At 39.5% G+C, this 20,588-nt stretch overlaps 1 protein-coding gene across 1 annotated transcript in view; it reads left to right on the top strand.

Annotated features, from left to right (window-relative positions):
• The first annotated feature begins 8,040 nt into the window (after positions 1-8,040).
• Positions 8,041-20,588, top strand: part of DOCK8 (dedicator of cytokinesis 8) — an 89,619-nt gene continuing 77,071 nt past the window's right edge. Inside the window, exon 1 of the mRNA XM_041426946.1 lies at positions 8,041-8,241. Within this exon, the coding sequence (XP_041282880.1) occupies positions 8,189-8,241 (53 nt within the window). The 5' untranslated portion in view covers positions 8,041-8,188. The remainder of the gene's footprint in view (positions 8,242-20,588) is intronic.

The raw sequence follows: 20,588 nt of genomic DNA, 5'->3' as shown, positions 1-20,588 counted from the left end.
ATTTTTCTTTCGGGGCGCTCTCGTCAAGAGCGCTTTGGTTTGCGGGGTGTGGGCCTGCGTTGGCGGGTATCGCCGTTCCTGTGTGCCGCAGTCTCCTTGCTCCAGCAGGGACTTCGCACATGGCACTGGAGTGTGTCAGGCGGCTCTAGAATATCTTCCGTGTGGGAGACTCCGCACCCTCTCGGGGCAGTCTGTTCCAGTGCTCAGTCACCTGCACAGTAAAAGTTCTTCCTTGCGTTCAGGTGGAACTTGATCCGTTTCTGCCTGTTGTCTCTTGTCCCATTGCCTGGCACTCCTGAGAGGAGCCTGGCTCCACCCACTTGACACCCTCTTTCAGACGCTAGTAAGCACCGATGGGGTCCTCTCTTCAATGGGGATGTTTGTTCTTGAGTCGGAAGAGGCCCAGCTCCCTCAGCCTTTCCTTGTAAGAGGAACACTGTCCTTTACTCGCCTCTCTTGCTCTCTCTTGGACCCTCTCTGGGACCTCCATGTCTCTCATGTCCTGAGGAGCCCAGAACTGGAGTGAGCACTCCAGGTGAGGCCTCAGCAGGGCTGAGTACAGGGGCAGGATCACCTTCCGTGACCTGCTGGCAATGTTCTTCCTAGTGCTCCCCAGGATACCACTGGCATTCTTGGCCACGAGGACACGCTGCTGGCTCATGGACGGCTTGTTGCCCACCAGGACCCTCAGGCCCTTCTCTGCAGAGCTGCTTCCCAGCAGGTCAGCCCCAGGCCTGGTTCAGACACACGGAGCACTGAAGGAGCCCAGTGTGAATAACAAACACAGTGCAGGGTGCATGTGCTGTCATCCATCTATAATCAACCAGCAAGATGAATGTTGGCCCTCTCTGGTCTCCACTAGGAACTGTGAGGGGGCACATACCATGTGTAAGACAGAACTACAGGTAATTTTAACAGTGCTGTGCGCTCCCCAGCTTTTTGTGGGCCAGAGGTTTAGCAAATAGGTAACACATTTCTCCCTGTTAGAAGGTGTAAATGTAACAGAGAAGGGATTGGCCTGATACGTGCACACGCCCAAAACCCAGGTGGGGTTCTCTGCTCTCAAAATAAGGTTCAGTAGCACTAGTTTGAGTACTGTTATGGTAAAATATGCTGGGCTTCATCTTGTTTGTACATCTTCTATGGCTTGTATGGTAATGGTTATAAATGAACTTGGTATTTATTCTTGACTCTTCCTATACTTGTGTAGATTAAAATATTTAATACTGATAATATTGATGATATTCCACTCTAAACAGTTCACATCTTCTTTAGTCATCAATTTTAACAAGCATGTGAAAGCCTGGTTAAGAAATTATAAGATAATTCATTTAATCCATTGATTTAGCTTGTCCTTGGAGATATAACCATATTTATTCCAACAATAAATTCCAACAGCATATACATGCTGTTGATTTCTAGAATTTTAGAACGAATGCATTATAAAATGAATCTTTTTGCATTCTTGTTTCAGTGACTCAGGTTACCTTGTATGATGCATCCTATTTTAGAGGAAAAATCTGATCAGTTTTTCAAAGCTGTGCCTACTAGAACCCTGCCTGGTGGTAGATGTTTTTGCTGTCCTGGGACTGCACAGCTTTATAAAATTTTGTTATTAAGGCATTGATTTAAAAAAATTACAAGATTTTGTAAAAGAGGAGAAGGTCAGAAAGACATTGGGAATGAGCAGTTTTGCATTGCAGTGCATACTAAAAAATGGGTGTAAGTACAAAATGAGACTATTTGTAATACTGAAATTTCAGTTACATGTCAGCGAGACATTTGGTATTGGGAAACAAAGGTGATTAAACTTTGTGTCATGGTGCCTTAAGTGGTTCTGCTTTTCATCAGCTCACATGACACTGCTCATTTTTCTTTTGAACAAAATTACCTAAAACAAATAGTATGGTTTCTGGGTTTTCTTTTGGTTTCTTTAAAGTTTGTATTCAAATACTAGAATTTTGCTGTAAGTGTTAGCTGTCCTTTCTTTTCTGCTGAACCATGTAATAAAGTCTACTTTGTAAAGACAGATGTAAAACCTGTGTATGTTAGTGTGGTGGCAGCCAAATGAGCATTGCAAACTTAAATCTGGGTGGCACAATTTAAGCATTTTATTCTAAGATATTTGTAGACAAAATATACAACATCAGAAAGCAGTAAAGTGTTGCTGGGTACCAGGAAGTTGTGTTTAATTATTACTTTAGTTGGCTGCACTTGAAATAACTTACTCCCTTTCCTAATATGGAAGATCTCAGTGCAAGCCAAACCATTTTAATGATGAAGCAAAGACTGATTTTAATGATGGAGTAAAGTGTTTAAGGCTTTAGCAGAGAATTAGGGAGGAAGGCTATAACAGGAAAATAAGGAAGAGCATTGCAACCTGCTAATTCCTGACACAGTAGCAAGGGTAGCATGATCTGAGCAAAACAGCAGGAGAAGAAAATAATTGGTATTTCAGTATTATGTTGCATATGAGTCTTAAAGTACAATAGCCCTGTGAGGTTTCTGCATGGTACTGCTAGTTAGTATAGTACAATATAGTAAAGCAGTTCAGGGAAAGGAATTGCAAATTCATACAATGATACCAGTCCCGATACCAATGATACCAGTCAACCTGAAAACAATAAGGAAATGGATATTAAGTTCAGTTTTGTGATCTCAAAATATAAGCTAGTAGGCAGATGACTGACTTCAGTCAGTATGATTTGCATATTCCCCACGGTACATTTACTTCTTTCTTGTCTGTTACCTGTTAAACTATTCTTATATTAAGTTATTTTTATTTTCTTATCTGTACTTGCATTGACAGTTTCTCCTGACAATAAAACTTTATTTTTCTTTGAAGAATGCAGATTATTCACGTGTCATTTAAGAGAAAGAAGATCTTACTTCACCAGTGCACCTGCTTTTTAACACTGCTGCATTTTATGGCTTATGTTTTCAATATGCTGTTATAATCTGAAACTTAGTGAAACTAGAAACAGTAGAAAAAAGGTATGGTTTACAATCAGCCTTTAAATGTCAGACCTCATCTAGCAAGTTGCCTCGTTGTATGTAAGAAAATTATGTCAGTAAGGGAAAATTTTGTGAATGTTGTTTCTGCTAGAATTTTGTTCACTGTGAAGGTGAGTAAACATTTCTGTTTGAGAAACTCAGATATTAATTTGGCCAGTAGAATTTGTATCCCTCCCAAAGAATTTGCAAAAGACAAGTGGAAAAAGAGGATATGGTTTCACATAGACTGGTTTTCTTCTTTTACACTGAAGTGTTATATAAAAAAAGAACAAAAGGCTGCAAAGTGATCTAAGTTCCCTTTCTTCTGCTTCACCAACACAAAACTGAAACTTAAACCTAGGAGTAACTTTAAATTTATTTTTAAGGGAGTTCAGTATTTCACTGTCAATCTCTTTAAAATATTTATTGAAATAATGCTAAATTACACTCGTTTTTCTGAGGTTTAGTCTACTAAATTTCATATAACATTTTTTGTTTAAAGCACTTTTGACTAAATTACTTAGATTTTACAGGATGCTGTTGAGGTCTGTGACAGAAAAACCACTGAACTTGATGGCGTGTCAGCTTCCTTTAAGGAAGGAGTATCTAGCAGCGCTGGCTACATTACATTCTTCTGATGCAGTAGGAAGGTGGAATATGAGCAAATATTAAAAGGCATTATGTGTTTCTGGCAGGTTGCAAATTGAGATCATCACAGTTTTCCTCTTGGTGTGAACCTCCAGATATTTGATGAGGTCATCAAATCACATTTATTCATTAATGAATTCACCATACCACTGGTGTTTTTTGCCAAGGGTGCAGACTTAACATTATCAAAGATATTGAGAAAACTCCCATGGATCTGACTCAATTGCTGATCAATCAGCAAAGGTACATCCTCTACAAATAAGCAGGTGATAAGCAGGGCTTTGTTGGGATACAGGCCATGCTTGTGGTAGGATATGAAGTTGTGTTTAGCAATATTCATGGTGCCTTGATACTCAGTCATGCAGTAGCATTCCTCACAGGGATACTGCTGCCAGTGAAGAAGAAAAAAGATGTTTGGAAATGTGTGCCTTACAAGAAAAAAAAAATGCCTTGGTAGGTGACATGTAGACATGCCAACATGTCAGTCATTGTTTCTTACAATGTTTCTTTAATCCCAGCCTGCAAACTCCTTCAAAACAATTTGCAGCAGTATCCATTCTTCCCAGGCACCTATACAGAACCTGTGCTGACATTACCACCAGCTGTTCTTTGTGGCTGGGCCTGCATGTCCTTAGCCTGCCCAGTTACATCACCCAACCAGCCATGGACCCAACACCTCCCAGTCAGGTGCAGGAGGAAGACCAAGTTACAGTGAGAGCATTTGAAACCCAAGAAAAATTGCAGGAAAGAAGAGGTTATGACTGATTCTAAGGCTGAGGTGGTGAAGCAATGATTAGGACTACCATTTGGGATGCATATGTGTGACAGGAGGATGGGAATAAGGAATGGGGAATGCAAGCGTGATTTCTGCTGTGTCTAACACAACACCTAATAGCAGCTACTGACACCCAAGCAAGCTAGGTTTGGAAAATGACAATCTGTTCTGAATTGCACTGTTTTCATTAATTTTGATTTTTTGATGCCTTCACTGGAACCTGTTTTGATTTTTTTTTTTTTAATCCTCTGACTGGAAAGATCTTGTTCTACTTCATCTTATAAAGGAGTGCTTAGACTTCATCACCTTGTATTGGTAGGTTGGTTTGTTGCAGGAATTCAAACAATAGTGTTTCTTTAGCAAAAAACTGGAGCACTTACTCATAGTGACAATATTGAATTGGATAACATAGCTTAAAAAAAGCACTTCACCAGCTTCTCATCTGGTAGTGCTCCAATGAGTTAAAACCCTGTAAACTTTCTTAATAAAAATCCATACTTTTTTCTTCTTTTGTTCTCCCCTTCAAAAAAGGCAGTGTAACTGCTGACACAATAGATGCAATGAGTATTTGATGAGGTTTGCTTCTCCTGTGCCAAAGTAGGGTTCTGATAATTCAGTTCATCTAAAAAGATGAGAACTTTAAATTATCTAGGTGTTTGTTCTGTATCTGCTGAATATATGTGCTGGTTTTAGCCGGGTTTTGGTAGAATACATTTTCTTCATGATAGTTGGTATGGGGCTGTGTTTTGAATTTGTGCTGGAAGAAGTGTTGATAACACAGGGACATTCTTCTTGTTGCTGAGCTGCATTTGCCTAGCATCAAGGCCTTTTCTGCCGCTCACCCCAAACCACTAGTGAGGAGGCTGTGGGGGCACGTGGACTTGGGAGGGGACACAGCCAGGACACGTGGACTTGGGAGGGGACACAGCCAGGACAGCTGACCCCAACTGACCACAGAGCACATGGCATCATGTTCAGCATAGAAAGCTGGAGGGAAGAAGAAGGGCAGCCTTTCAGACTGATGAAATTTGCCTTCCGAAGTCACATTACCCATGCTGAAGCCCTGCTTTCCTGGAGATGGCTGAAGAGTCACCTGCCCATGGGACACTGACTGAATTCCATGTTTTGCTTTGCTTGAGTGTGCAGCCTTTGTTTTCCCTATTAAATTGGCTTTGTCTAGACCCACAAGTTTTCTCACTTTTATTCTTCTGATTCTCTCTTCCCTATCCCACTGGATCAGAGTGTGAGACATAGTTGCCAGCCAGGGTTAAACCATGGCAGCACCCTCTCTCTCTCAATCTATATACATACTAGCCAAAACTTTAAAGTTTCGGAAACTTTAATTTTGTGTGTCTCCTCAGGAATTTTTTTCCTGTATGTGGCAAAATATTTTAGAACAATCCTTTTGTCCATGCTAACCAAGAATATATGAAGCTGCAAAATAAACAGCTGCATCACTAATGAATGGATGTATTTGTGCTCATTGGTACATTGCTCATTTGTGCTGCGTTTCTGCTAGCTCTAGTTCTATAGCAAGATTTAACAATCAAGGAAGATCCCTACTTCATGCCACATGAACTATTAAAATGAAGCCTAGACTCTGTTTGGTAGCTTCAATGAGGTAGTGTGTTGCCAGACCCAGTATCTATGGCATTTAAAAGTTTTTCTTGTCACCAACACATGTTGAACTACAGCTACATATCAGTGATTTGTAACTAAGTGATATTTAAGTTCAAGTTACATGTAGGTAAGTGGCTTTAGCTTTATCTTGGTGAGGTAAAGACAGGATGGGTGTGGTGGGTAAATTCCAAGCAATAAAGTGTCCAATTTATTCTTTCCAAAGCAAATATTTGTTAGGTAACAACATCCTATTAATAATAGATTTTAATACTTTCACTCATAAATTTCTCTGAATTATTTCAGGTCTTGTTCTGCTGTAGATCCTTGTGGGGTTTTTTCCAAAACCATACCCATATTTGTTTCAATTTTTGAATTTTTATTTACCTCTTTTTTCTTTTTCTTAAACCTCTTTGGCATTTCTACATTTCCCTAGGGGCCCTTAGCCAGAGGTTAACCTAGAGATTAACATTTATATTTGAGACCATGCATACTTAACAGTACTCTAAAGAATGGTGATTCCTACAGAGAAAAAGGTAATTTTTAGTAGGACAATTTTTGGCCCTCACTGATTGACAATCATCTGTTCCATGCCTCATATCCCACTGTTTTCCTCTAGACTCCCTCCAGGTTACTGGGAATGGAGAGATAAGCTATGACCGCCTTCAATGGGTGAATCCTAATGTTGTCATCAAAGCACAGATTTAATAAAAACAAGACAATTTAAAACTGACCTGCCTCTACTACCTCAAAATTCATCTGTAGTAACCACGTTTGGCTTTTGTTTCCCCTTTCAAATGAAGGGTGGGTTCTCTTTATCTGCAGAAGCAGTGGAAACTACATCAAATAGAAAGAAAAATACCAGTCAGGAAACATAATTCTGTAACACAATCACAAGATACTTAATAAAAATGGCCTTTTAAAATAGCTGAGCAGTAATTACTGGTGAATAGAACAGCAGTGCCAAGCTTTGTGCCAAGCTTTGTGCCAAAATGAGCAGGTATGTGGTGTCGGTACCATGAGGTTTTCTAACACGCACTGTTTACATGTGTGAAAAATGTGTATTTTATGATTGGCTTTTCGCAAGTATTAAAATGAATATTATATGTGTTATGTTAGAAAGTTATGCTGTATTGATTTTTCTTAAGTAGTGTATTAGACATAGTTTTAGGTTATAACATAATGTTAAAATAGAAACTATGCTATGTAAGATATTTGTTTAAGAAAGGACTTGCACCAGATAGAAGCCACAGGACACCTAAATCTTTCAGAGAAAGGGAATTTATTGCTCCCTTATCAGCAGAAAACTAACTTCTTCCCACCTCGCTCAGACAGTAAGACGGCATGAGGAGTAATAGGAAGAAGCTGACAGTGACCAGACAGAATCCTGTGTTTGAATGAAATTTATGCATCATGTATGAGGTGTATGAACATGTAACAGGCGATTGTTTTTAAGGGTTAATCCTCTGTTAGCGGGTGTCCTTTTTTGGGCTCGTGTTGCCCAGAAAAAGGTACCCGGACGTCCGTATCTCTTTGTTTTATTGTCTCATATTGTCCTAATCTCAGTTGTTCAAGTGCGGTGTGGTGGGGCGGAGACGGAGGTGCCTGACACTCGCACGCAGTTTCCGAAAGAAAAAGGGTCGTGAGGGATGCGCATGGATTCCCGCAACTCTGCGTGTTCAGATAGATGTACATGGTGCCTTCCGTTCCTGTCCGTGCCTAAGAGCTTGCCTTCCCCGCTGCTACCCTCCAAAATGCCCCCGGGGGGCTCGGGGTTAGCCTCTGTAAAACAGGGAGGAGAATTCCTGCTCTCCCCCAGCGCCTGTGGGCGCCCTAGCCGAGGCGGACAGCTGGTGGAAGCCGCCGGGAAGGCGCAGGACGCCCGGGACGCCGGGGCTGGACGCTGCTGGCGTGGGGAACGCGCGGCAGGGCGAGCAGTCTGCTGTACACTAGGGCAGATCCCTCCCACTCCGGCCAGTTTCAGTGAGGAAGGTAAAATGCGGAAGTTGCCACCCAGAACTGTCAGTGGATCGTCGGGTTTTTAGCCCGGAGCACGCGATTAAGAAAAACAAATAAATGAAATAAAGCCGCCCTTCGTGCGTACAGCCAGTCTCGGTCCGCGCCGGCAGCCGACACTGGCGGCTGCTCGCCCGTATGGCGACGTTACCTGCCGCGGACAGGAGGGCGTTCGCCCTGAAAATCAACAGGTAAGCGGCTTTCCTCGTACCCGGCAACTACCCCTCGCCGGTCCCAGCCTGGCCAAGACAAGCGGGCGGGCGGCGAGAGCAGGGCGGGACTGCTCCTCCCCTGGAGACCCCCGGGCGGAGAGCCATCCCACAGCCCCAGATAGCCGGGCTGGCCAGCCTTGGACGGGCACTGCTCCGCGCCGCCCGCTGCTCCTGCGGGAGCTGCGGATCCGGGCTGCACTCGCGCTGCAAGGTTTGCTCTGGTGAAGGGTACTCGGACAAAGCCGGCTGCGGGTCCGTGTCCTCTGGCAGGAAGGTGACGTCCAGTCTCACCCCAGGAGTTCATTCCCCATCTGTTCTGTCCGAAGAAGTCCCGAGTTCTTTGGAGGGGCTGCTCGCTGCCGATGGGAGTTCCCCTTCACAAGAAGTGGCAAAATTACCTGGTCCCTCTAAATTTGCACTACTGACAAATGAGGAGTTTATGTAGGGCATCAATACTGTGATGACATACATCCCTGGCATTCTTTTTTTTTCATTCTTTCATCTATGGAAAGGAAAAGTCCCCCAATGACTGAATATATATCTACCTCCCACATTCCCTTCCTAAACAAAATGAATTAGAGTTCGTCTGTTGGAACACCATACTCTTGAGACTAAACTTGGTGTCTGATAGACTTTGGTATCTTTTCCCAGGGAAGTGCTGACTCTGAGTTCGTCTGTGCTCTGTGGTGGCAGTAAGGAACCAAGACAATTATTTTCATATTGTTAGGTTAAAGGAAAAAACCGGCCTCCTTTTCAAGAGTCTTGTCATCTAGACAAGAACTGTTTCCAGGGTGTTGATGTAAATAACAGGTACCTGAGTTTGCTGACACATAAAAGAACAAATAGCATAATGGTAATATAAACTGAGGATAAGTCTCTGTGCCAGAGAGAAAAGTATTCAGAGAAACTCCGCCTCCTCAGCAACTTGTTGGAAGACATGGGGTTTGCAGTCAGGGAGGATAAAATTAGCTCCTCTGTGATGTGCCTTTCTCATGGCAGAATATGCATCAGCATACCTTTCTATATCCTTTGGGAATTTATTTTAAATTTATGGTGGAATATTCACAAGAGTGAATATTCCATATTTAGAAGCCATCAGATGAGCAACTCATGAGAGGATCAGGCCACAATTCCTGATCATTTGGAGACTTGCTTGAACAGAGATCATAACTAGCTGATGTTTACAGAGTTTGAGTTTTTTTTTTTTCTTCCTATTTTAGAGTCAGCTTTTTGGCAGCTTTCCCTAGCTTTGGTGATAGTCACTGTTCATCTCTATGACTAAAGCCTTACAAAGTAGCGGAGTCATAGCAAGGTCCACAAAAGTTTTGCTAGTAAGAACTGTTGTGAAATTAAATTCCTGTTAATTTTTTTTAATTTACTTTTTCTTTTGAATCAATAGTGAAATAGTCAGTATTTCATAGCAAGTTAAATGTTGAAATCTATTATAAAAATATTCTGAATACTATTTCAGTTTAAGAGTGTGCCCTTTTTTTGTGAGCATGGATATTCTCTTTTACACTTACACTTTAGTCTCTTTTATCAGTATAGTAGATGTTTTTAGTTGGATATTTTGTTTCCCTTTCTTCAAAAGCAGCAGGAGATTTTTACATGCCTCCAATGCAGTTTGTACTGCTGACAGAAGAGTGATAGATCTTTGCAAGAAGCATTTTTAATGTGGTAGTTTGGATTTTTTAAAAGTAGTTTTAAAAATCAGAGGAATAATAGGTTAGAGTGTTAGGTTTCTTGACACAAAAGGTTAATTTGCAGCTGTAAAATTTTGTTTCTTTCTTTTCAGAGTTCGTGACTTCTTCAAAATGCAACTTGTATTGAAAGTTGAACATTACTGACAAGGCAACATTTTCAGGAGTTAGTACATTGCCTCTGTAATTATTTTGCATTCACTACAAATTAGCATGCAAAACTCTGCTCTTTTTTGTTCACTCTTTCTCTTGCCAGTGATTTATGTAAGCTGTATACTACTTTTATGAGGACCAGCAGAATTTTAGGCTCTGTTGTCTAAACTTCAGCCACCTCGCTGCTACTAACGTAAGGTGTACCCTGGTGTGTTTGGTGAGCCATGACAGATATCTGACCAACCTATGAACTCTGTTCTGTAAAAAATCAGCAATAACATGATACAAAATATCTTAGTGGTGTCATTATGATTTAAATGTAAAGCGAGTTCACTAGCACTGGAGTTGCAGATGTTGCATTACAAGCAACACATTTGTTTAAAGCTAGATCAAACTTTAAAAACAGGCCTTGAAATGCCTTCAAACTCTTGTATGCAACCTACCCACGTAACCATGTTTTCCTATCACTTTATTCTTCCTTCCACCCATCTGGTATCTGTTGCCCCAACCTGTTGCTTCCTGCCTTTTTTAATCCTGCAAAGACTTGCACATATATTTTTAATGCATGTATGTAAGTAGTTCCTTCTGCTTTAATAGCATAGGTTTTATGAATAATGATGTTAATTTGCTATGTAGAAGTGGAGGAACAAACTTTTAGTGTCCCTCAAGTCAGGCAACTAGAAATCAGCATGGGACACAAAAAGCCAGATCATCCTTGCTGAGTTTAATTCAAGATAGTAATTAGAAGATATCTGGATTGTGCAATGTGTGTCTACTTTCCACAGTATTTATACCCAGGAATCAAGGAAGTCAAAAAATAATTTTGTAAACCACTGAGGAGAAAACAACTCACCATTGCTAGAGATGTGGGCTCTGATATGTACCAGCTGAGCAGTGTAGGTTTGAGAGACCAGAAAAACTGAGTTTTAATCAGTTTGTCACAGCAGTGTATTAGGATAAACACAACATTAACAGAAGAGATATTCTATTTTTATTATTTTTGTTCAGCTAGTGTAATTTACTGTCTTATTTTTCACATAGGTCTTGCAGTAGTAATTGTTTGGTTTGACTTCAAGTGAAGAAAACTGTGCTTCAAAGCACCTAGTTGGTGTGCTGGTCACCAATACTCTACATTCAAAACATTTCAATACACAAATTACAAAACAGAAGGTTATCAAAAACAGTAATACAGGTCCCTAACATATCACTTAACTTTCAGTTGTGTGTCTCTTGCAATTAAAAACCCTCCCAATAAGAATACTCGTCAACTGCCTCTACAGACAGCTGTTGTCTGAATTTCACAGGTATTACATAAGAAATTTTCAACATTCATTTCTGTAATTTCATTTCCTTGTCCCTGAAATTGCCCAGTTGTGCAACAAACTTAGCTTTTCCTGTTCTAATTTTAAGACGTGTACTTAAGGATGAGGTTACATACATAGACTTATATTAAAGAGTAACAGACTCACACTACCAATATCCAAGGAAACATTTGATACCAATATTAAAGGAAACAGCTAAAGATTTCATTTTTTAAAAAGCTTACATTAAAAGTCATACTCATATTAAATTCTCCAATTGTACCAGGAATTCCATTTTACATGAATGATGAAAATACTTTTTTTTTTTTTTACCTGAAATGAAAAGGTCAGTGTAAATCATATATTGTACAGAGTGTCAGTTCTGAAGATTCACAAGAATTTACCCTAAGTGACAAAGGCTGTTGTGGAAGAGTCAAGTACAGTGCAAAAATTGTCTTCATTTCCTATATACTCTGATAGGAGATTGCTGTTCACTGCAACCCCTTCATGGGGCTGAGGCTATCATCTTTGGATTGAATTTCAATAAAACCCTTGTTATATGGATATAATAAGATGTTAATTATTTAAAAGCATTGACCAGACTCCATTGTATACACTAAGCTATTTTCATTGTTTTTTCTTTTCAAACTCTAAATATATAAAAGAAGCTCCAGAGAGGACCTCTTTTGTATGTACAATAGGTTTATGTAGGAAATATAAAAATCTGTGTATACATGCATACATGTGTGAAATGGTAGTGGTTTTGTATTTGGTACACAGAATATTAAATGTAACAGATCAAAGAGAAAAAAGTGAGATGAATGTGTTTCATGTGTCAGGGATAGCAATGTAAGATAACAATTTATAGTAAATGGACATTTTTCTAAGACTTCCACAAAAATAAATGAGATTATTCTTTTAAATACGTGGAGTTCATGTGCCCAGGATATACAGACAGAGTTTTCATCTTAGATTCCTAAAAAGGTTTGCATTGGAAGGGACCTACAATGATCGTGTAGTTCCAAACCCCCTGTTATTGGCAGAGACATCTTTCACCAAATCAGGCTCTTCAAAGCCCCAGTGAACCTGGCCTTGGACATTTCCAGTCATGGGACATCCACGGCTTCTCCAGTCAAACTGTTCTAATGTGTCACCACCTTCACAGTGGAAAATTTCTTCTTAATATGTCACCTAACCTGTCCTCTTTCACTTTAAAATGAGAGGATTCACTTTGTCTAGTCACTACAGGCTTTTTTAAAAAGTCCCCCCCCATAGTTCCTGCAGGTCCCCTTTAGGTACTGGAAGGCTGATATTAGGTCTTCCCAGTCTTTTTCTTCTCCAGGCTGAACAAATCCATCTTCTCCAGGCTATCAGTCTTCGCAGGAGAGGTGCTTCAGCTCTCCTCTGGACTCAGTCCAAGGGGCCTATTTCTTTCCTGTGCTGGGCCCCAGAGCTGCTGCAGCCCTGCAGGTGGGGTCTCAGCAGAGCAGAGCAGGGCGGCAGAATCCCCTCCCTCACCCTGCTGGCCACGCTGCTTTGGATGCAGCCCAGGACACATTTGGCTTTCTGGGCCTTAAGCACACATTGCTGGGTCATGTCCAGCTTCTCATTCATCAGTACCCTCAATTCCTTCTCTGGACAACTGTTCTCAATTAATTCATCTCTCAATCTGTACAGGTCTTGTTGGTTGCCCTGAACATGTTCAATGCCTTCCACTTGGCCTTTTTAAACTTCATCAGGTTCATGTAAGCCCACTTTTCAAATCTGTCAGGGTCCCTTTCCTCTAGACAGATCCCTTCCATCAAGTGAATCAAGTGAAGCACTCAGTCCCACCATGTATGTCATTAATGAAGGTATTAAATAATATTGCTCCCTCCACTTACCCTTGAGGAACAGCTATTACTTATTTCTGTTCTCTTGAGATTGCACATTCACTGGAATCATGCAAGAAAGCCATCAAGCTAGTTCCTTTTCCAACTAAGAGTCCGTCCATTAAATACATGTCTCTCCAATTTAGAGTAAGAACATTGTGGGACACCATAGAGAAATTCAGGTGGGTAACACCAGTTGCTCTTCCCATGTCCACTGATGCAGTCACTCCATTGTAGAAGGCCTCTAGATGAGTACAGCACAATCTGCCCTTGGTAAAGTCATGTTGGCTGTCTTGACTGACCTATCTGTTAGTCCATTGTAGCTTTCAGGAGAATCTATTGCATGATCTTACCAAGCACTGACGTAAGGCTGACTAGCACTGTTCCTGAATAGTGGTTTTGTTTGCAAATAATTTAATCTGGCTATAGGAAATAAATACTGGAGCATATATGAATATCACTATACTTTTTTCATATTCCATTCATTTTTTTCCCATTTTTTCAGCTGACTGCAACATGTATTTCCTTGCAATTGTCCACAGCATCTATCTCCCATTTCTAGTTTACAGGGATAAATTATAAACTGACCAAAGTATCTGCTTAATTCTTTCACAGAATCACACAATGGTTGAGGTTGGAAAGGACCTGAGGTCATCTTGTTCAGCTCTTCTATTCCAGCAGGGACATTTAGACCTAGCTGCCTATGATCATGTCCAGTTGGATTTTGAAGGCCTCCAAGGAGGCAGACTCCACAATTTCTCTGAGCAACCTGTGCTAGGGCCCAGTCACCCTCATGGGAAAAAGATGTTTCACATGGAATCTTCCAAGTTTAAAGGCAGGCCCATTGCCTCTAGTGCTGACAACCACTGAGAAAAGCCTGGCTCTGTCTGCTTTACTCTGTCCCTTTAGATATTTGTATAAATGATAAGATTCTCCTGAGCCTTCCCTTCTCTGAACAGTCCCAGTCTTTCCCCACTGGAGAGACACTCTGGTCCCTTCATCACCTTAGTCACCCTTGGCTAGTGTCTCTCCCATATATCATGTCTCTCTTGTACTGAGGAGCCCTGACTTGGGCAGAGAACTTAGGCATGCCTCTCCAGGGTGGAGCGGAGGGCAAGGATCAGCTCCTTCAACCTGCTGGCAGTACTCTGCCCAGCGCACCCTGGTGTAACATCTGGCTTTTTTGCAAGCAGGGTATATTGCTGGCTCATGTTCAACTTTGTGGAAGTCTCAGTCTCCTGGAACCAATGTAGTCATGGTCTTCTAGGACCTCTGATGCTTTCCTGCAGAGCTGGAGTGCCTTCCTGGAGCTAAGTGCCTTCCAGCATATATAGGTGCATGAAGACAATCCAGGTGCAGGGCTTTGCACTTTTTGAACTTTACAAGGTTTCCATCAGTCCATTTCTCCAGCCCATTGAGTTCCCTCTGAATGTCAGTATGAGATGCATCAAGAAGGTCATTCTGCACTGTCCTCCCGCTTCTGGGTCATCAGTAAACTTGCTGAGGTTACACACTGCCCTGTTATCCATATAATTAATGGAGTTGTTAAACAGGATTGGATTGAGTATTGACCCCTGAGTTTTGGGGTTTATACCCTCCAGCTAGACTTCTTGCCACTGATCATCACCAACTGTTCAGGAAGTTTTCAGTCCCACTCACTGTCTGCTCATCTGCTTATACTTCACCAGCTTTAGACATTATTCCTTCAGACAGAAGAACCCATCTCTTTACTCCAAGCTGTTTTTTCCTAGCTTGTGGCATTATTGTCTTGGTGTCTTCTGGATTTTTATTCAGCGTAAGGAATAGATTGCTTCAAAGCAGGTGAAGAGAGGGGAGAGAAGAAAAGGTGCTCTGCAACTTCATATGCTACTCATAAAGACTAGTCCCCACTGCAGCCTCTGCACGTAGATGCTTTACCTTCCACCATCCCACTGTTTCAAATCAAGACAGTTAGAGGGAGTAGAAAAGATAAAAAGATAAAACCGGTACCACGGTTTCATCCCTCCTATGTCAGTTACAAGTGCTCACAGCACATGAACAACTTTTAATAGTTATTAAAAGCCTCAGATGGCTCTTCCCCTAGGTATATTGACCTGTGTATCATATTCTGGGACATTTTTACAAGTACTCCTTCACTAAAAGGGAGATATGTAAACTAGCAAAAGTGGATTGCAAATCAATTACAGGAGTAAGCTGAAGAAAAAAGCAACATCATAGGTCTAGATTGTGACATAGGGTAATAATTGATATTTTTGTTTAAAATTCCTGTAAGCATCTCCTCATTTTTTAAAGATAAGATTATTCAGGATGATGTCTTTACTACATTTGGTAGCATAATGTCCATCACAAAGACTAAAAGCCCTTTCCTCTGGCATACTCACTTCCTCTGCAAAAATTGCAACATTTCATGCCTAAAATATGTGCAACTTTTAGGAAGTAGAGAAGAAATAGCAAGAAAATGTCCTCATAAGTACTTTTCAGAGGGTAGTGGTGCCTTTGGTTATTGATAGTGACTTACTTTTGGTTTTTATTGATTACCATTTCTGGAGTCATCTGTCTGCTATACAATGGAGGTGATAGTAGCTACTTAAGTAGGAGGTTGATGACAAACACAGGCCCGCCCAGCCATATCTCTGTGAAAAATTACAAGTACAGGAAAGATAGGCTCCACAATACAAGTGTACACTTTATCAGCTGGTAAGCAGCTGTAGAAACCGTGTCTTTAGAGAACAGTTGGTCATGCAAGCAGAATACTGGTGTTACAGTTGAGACAGATGTTATTGACAGCTAGGAAGCTCTCTAATTGCAGACTTGATACTCAAATAAGGTTTAAAATATAGCCATCTATTTTCTCTTACAGTTGCTTAAGCATAGTATTACACAGCACTTACTTATTTGTGCAATCACTGAACTCAGGTGTAATAATCCCTGTTAGATTGGAGTAATGGGATTTTTGCTTTTTCTCTGGGAGATGACTCCTGAGCTTGAAAGATACTTTAAGCTCTAAGCAGAAAAGCTCAGAAAAGCATTTTAACATAATTTTTTAACATCTGATGTCCCTCAAGATTTCAGATGTATATATGCATGGTAAAGCCTAGCCTGCAATTTATTATGAGGTTCTTTTATATATAGAGAGAGAGAGAGTCAAGGAAATCCTAAGCTTACCAAAGAAGCAAATAAGAAACATTTTTATGTCCGTCAAGTCCTGTGTATGAATATTTCTTATTCATTGTTCCAAACATTTGTCATTTTCAAACATGAAGTGAAAACCATCAAGAAAGGAATATTTAGCATTGTATTTTATACCTTCTACCATTTTCCAATTTTGTGGTCATTAAAAATTACAGTTAATGAGCACAACTCTAAATGGTTGTCCTTTTTTCTATTCTGGGTTAAGTATATTTTAAATTTTATTTGAGGAACCCATACCAGACTTTACCATTGTCTGAGGCAGTAGGAAAAAGGGTAGTCTGTGAATGTGCTTGTCTGATAACACAATTACACTAAAAGTTTGCCATTGTAAATACAGTTACAGAAAAATAGGCCCAGGCCTAACCAGCTCTTGGGCCAATTTCACACGAAAAGTCCCTAATACCTTTCCTTATGAGTTTTGTAGAATTACATTGGCACATGATGGATCACAGTTTTCTGAGCCTTGGTAATAATGGAGATCTTTTATACAGGAGTCAGCACATCTGGACTCAATATTATTATTTTTCCCTAAAGTCGAGCAAACTGAGTTGATAAAAGCATATATTATTTCAGTTGTTACATGATCTGAAGCTTACAAAGATAATAGTATCAAGACTTCATGTTTAGAATATTGAGTAAAATGTAACATTTCTTCAGCTTGAAATTTTCCAGGTATTTCAGTTTGTAATTTATGATATAAAATGTCTTGCATAATCCACATATGTTTGTAAGAGTGTGTAATAATGAAATTAGTACATGTAAAGACAACCAGCAAATGCAAAAATATATTAATTTTAACAATAGCTTTTAATATATGCCAAATTCTGTGAACACTCTTCTTTTTAAGAGTGTGAGCAAAAGATCCAGCTTTCAAACATATCTTAGATACTGCTTTGGCTCCTGCTGAAGTTGAATCAAAATTCCCTGTTCTAGAAATAGCAGTACCTCTTCATGTGCTTGAAAGTGGGCCAATTTTTTTTTTAGGCATTTTAGTAAATGATCCTAGTTCTACTTAGCTCTAAAGAAAAAAATGTTGCTCTAAGAAGTGACTGGGGAAAAAAACCCTCATGTTTTTCCCATATCAGAACAGTCACACTGCAGCTCCACCAATCTGTGTTCTTAGGAAATGAGAGGCCAAAATATTAACACAAATTATTTTTGAGTTATGTCCAATTTGCCTTATTTCCTCCTCTGGCCTTTCCTGTACTCGATATGAAAGACCCTTCTATGAATGTATTATGAATTTATTTGAAGTTGACAGCGACATTTTTTGCTAGTTGATGAAAATACAAACTATGACCTTGATAAAGAAAATAAAAAACACCCTATAGGAGCAAAAAGAAAAATTTCCCTTGAATAAGATGTACATAATCTTTACTTTAATATTATTTATTATTGTTGTTAATGTCTGACTTTTTTCACTTAGTATCAATTATTGTTTCTTAGTAAAAAAGTGAAAACAAAGCACAAGAACTATTAAACTTGGTACAGGATTTACAAAATTATCAGTATTACAGTAGCATTTTCTTAGTGAAGCCTTGTGGATACTCACATAATACACATTAGCTGGAATATAAGTCTTTGCACTTATTTCATAATTACTTTGTTATGAATTGGTGGAACAGTGCAGACAAAACAAAAATCTAGAGGAGTAAACTAACATTATTCTATTACTTTCAAATCACAGTATAAAGAGAGGGTGGCTCATACAATCATTACTGGCCTTGAAATTGCCAGTATCATTCTTATTGTAAAGAATATAAGCTTTTAGAAGACTTCTAAACAGATTAGGAAAAAAAAAAAAAAAGAAAAAAGAAAAAGAAATAAAGCTATGCCATGACTACAGTTTTGCAATGTAATATAGACCTGTGTGTCTCCTGGAGGCCATAGGGGCACATTTGTTAAAAAGTATTTCTTCGGATATCTTACTTAACAGAAAATAATAAGGCACCGAAGTGATCTTTAGTGCTTTTCAAGCAGAGAGTCTTCTGACCCAAACAGAGAAAATTGTCCTTAGATAAACCATTCAGAATGAAAGCTGTGTGTACATATTGCTGTGTGCTGGTGGATATTAAGGCAATGGGGACAACAAAAGAATTCTGGTGTTATGACACGTATTTATCTTCTGTTAGAATCATTAATTACCATCAAATGAGATATTAATTACAAATTTTCTATTGCGTATATAAACTATCACAACCAGCCTAAGTCTATAATAGGATGGCAGACGACATTAGTTTATACTTTCTGCTTCCCAGGAGGTACCACTAAACTATCACGTAAAACCTCACACCTAAAACCACTTTCATTGCAAGAGCCAGCCAGTCAACAATGTATACACAGTCTTCTCAAATGTTATTTCATAACTATTCCTATTATCCATGCAGAGATTAAAAACTGCATAAAAACATTGCTAATCAGGACCAAATCATATGTTTTTGGTTTCTTTGCATGGCCAGGATTAGAAAATTATTTTTATCAGTGCTCATGTCTCTTCCCGAGGGAGAAGCAGCAAAACAGAAAGGCAGAGAAAAATCTTCACTGAATAAATATCATACATGACCTGGGAAAGAAATAAGAATTGAGCTCTTGCCCATTTTACTTTGTAAGAAGCTGACAGCATAATGAAGTCAACAGTTTCCTCTTCTAGATTTTTTTCATTCTTCCCACACCATCCCTTGTAAGAAGATTGTTGTTAAATTTCAACCATCTTGAATAGGATCTTTATTGCTTTAGCTGATATAGAGTCTTAATGTGGTAGACCCAAAGTGGGTGTGTGCCAGAGGGTGTACAGCCTACCTGAGCCAACAAGGAAGGAGCACCAGTTCAGATCGACCACTGCTGTAAACAGTGACTAACAAAGTGGAGCTCTGGTGCCTTAAGGACTAATTAGAAACTTAGAAGAAAAACAGGCAATGCCACTGGCAGTAAGAACAGGAGATCTAAGTGAGATTCCCATATTTGCTAGTTAAAGATCTGGATCATTGCCCAAAACTTTGTGTGTGCTTGCGTGTGGGAGTGAAAGAGAGCGGTAGGTAATTGTTACATTTTTCTCTTCTAGAGCTTTTTAGTTGCTTGTTTTAGTTGTACTAGAGAAGTTTCATCTTAGGCTTAGAAAAGAAAAAAAGCTAGCTGTGAATTTTCTTTGTCAGTGTCAGATGAAAGGGATCATTCGTCAGGGTAACCAAGACTGAATATTTTACCTGTTGAGTAAAAGTTTTCACTATTTTTTTAATGGTTCTGCTATCCGTGTACATGTAAGTGAATGTGTCTGTCTTTGGGATACTTCTTGTACTTTCTATTTATTTGTTTATTTATTTTCATATTTCCTTACTGTCTAATTGCATATGCAGCTCTTGCAGAAGACAACTTCAGTCTGCTGGAATTGTAAGGTTGTTAAGGATTACCCTTTCTGTCTCCCCTCTGATAGTAAGTAACTTTTGGAGAACTTCATCCAGTAGGCATGTGGAGCATACTTTTAAAATCAAGCTTTTTCTTAAGAAGTTTCTGATTTTCAGTTAATAGGTGATCTTTAAAGCTGTTCTCTTTTGCTTTTATTTTTAAATTGTTTTTCTCTGTTTAAATTTTCATATTATATACATACTAAAAAATGCCATTATGCCTGCTTTTAAATTACATATTTCAAAGACATATGTTATTGAGCAGAATTTACAGTGAAACTGCAAAACCTGCTTTATGCATTATAAGCATTAATGTAATTTTAATTATAGAACCAGCAATGTTCGGCCATAGATCTCACATGATTTAGAGGAAGAAAATAAATGGCTGGTTTATCTTCCTTTCCTTCTTTTCCTGGGCCCAAATCTCCAAAGGTTACAATCCTTCAAGGAGCTCTGTCCTGAGAAACATTCCAGAATTTGACCTCCAAGATTAATTTAATTTTAAGAACCTCCAGGTGTGGTCTGTTACTTTGGTTACACTGTTAATATATTATGCAAACTGAATGCTTTGCATTGGAGAGTATTTGTGAAATACAGACTATGTCTCAGCTGTTTGCTGGCAGTTGCTAGAGGTTTATATCTACCTGTGGGACAGACACTGCTGAAATTGAAATTGAGAAGCGCCAGTTTGGGGTTTGGGTTTGGGTT

Source organism: Onychostruthus taczanowskii, unplaced genomic scaffold (assembly GCF_017590055.1).
Source record: "Onychostruthus taczanowskii isolate IOZ18803 unplaced genomic scaffold, ASM1759005v1 scaffold96, whole genome shotgun sequence".
NCBI lineage: Eukaryota > Metazoa > Chordata > Aves > Passeriformes > Passeridae > Onychostruthus > Onychostruthus taczanowskii.
Note: the sequence above shows the minus strand (reverse complement) of the source record. Positions and strands in the feature narration are given on the sequence as shown.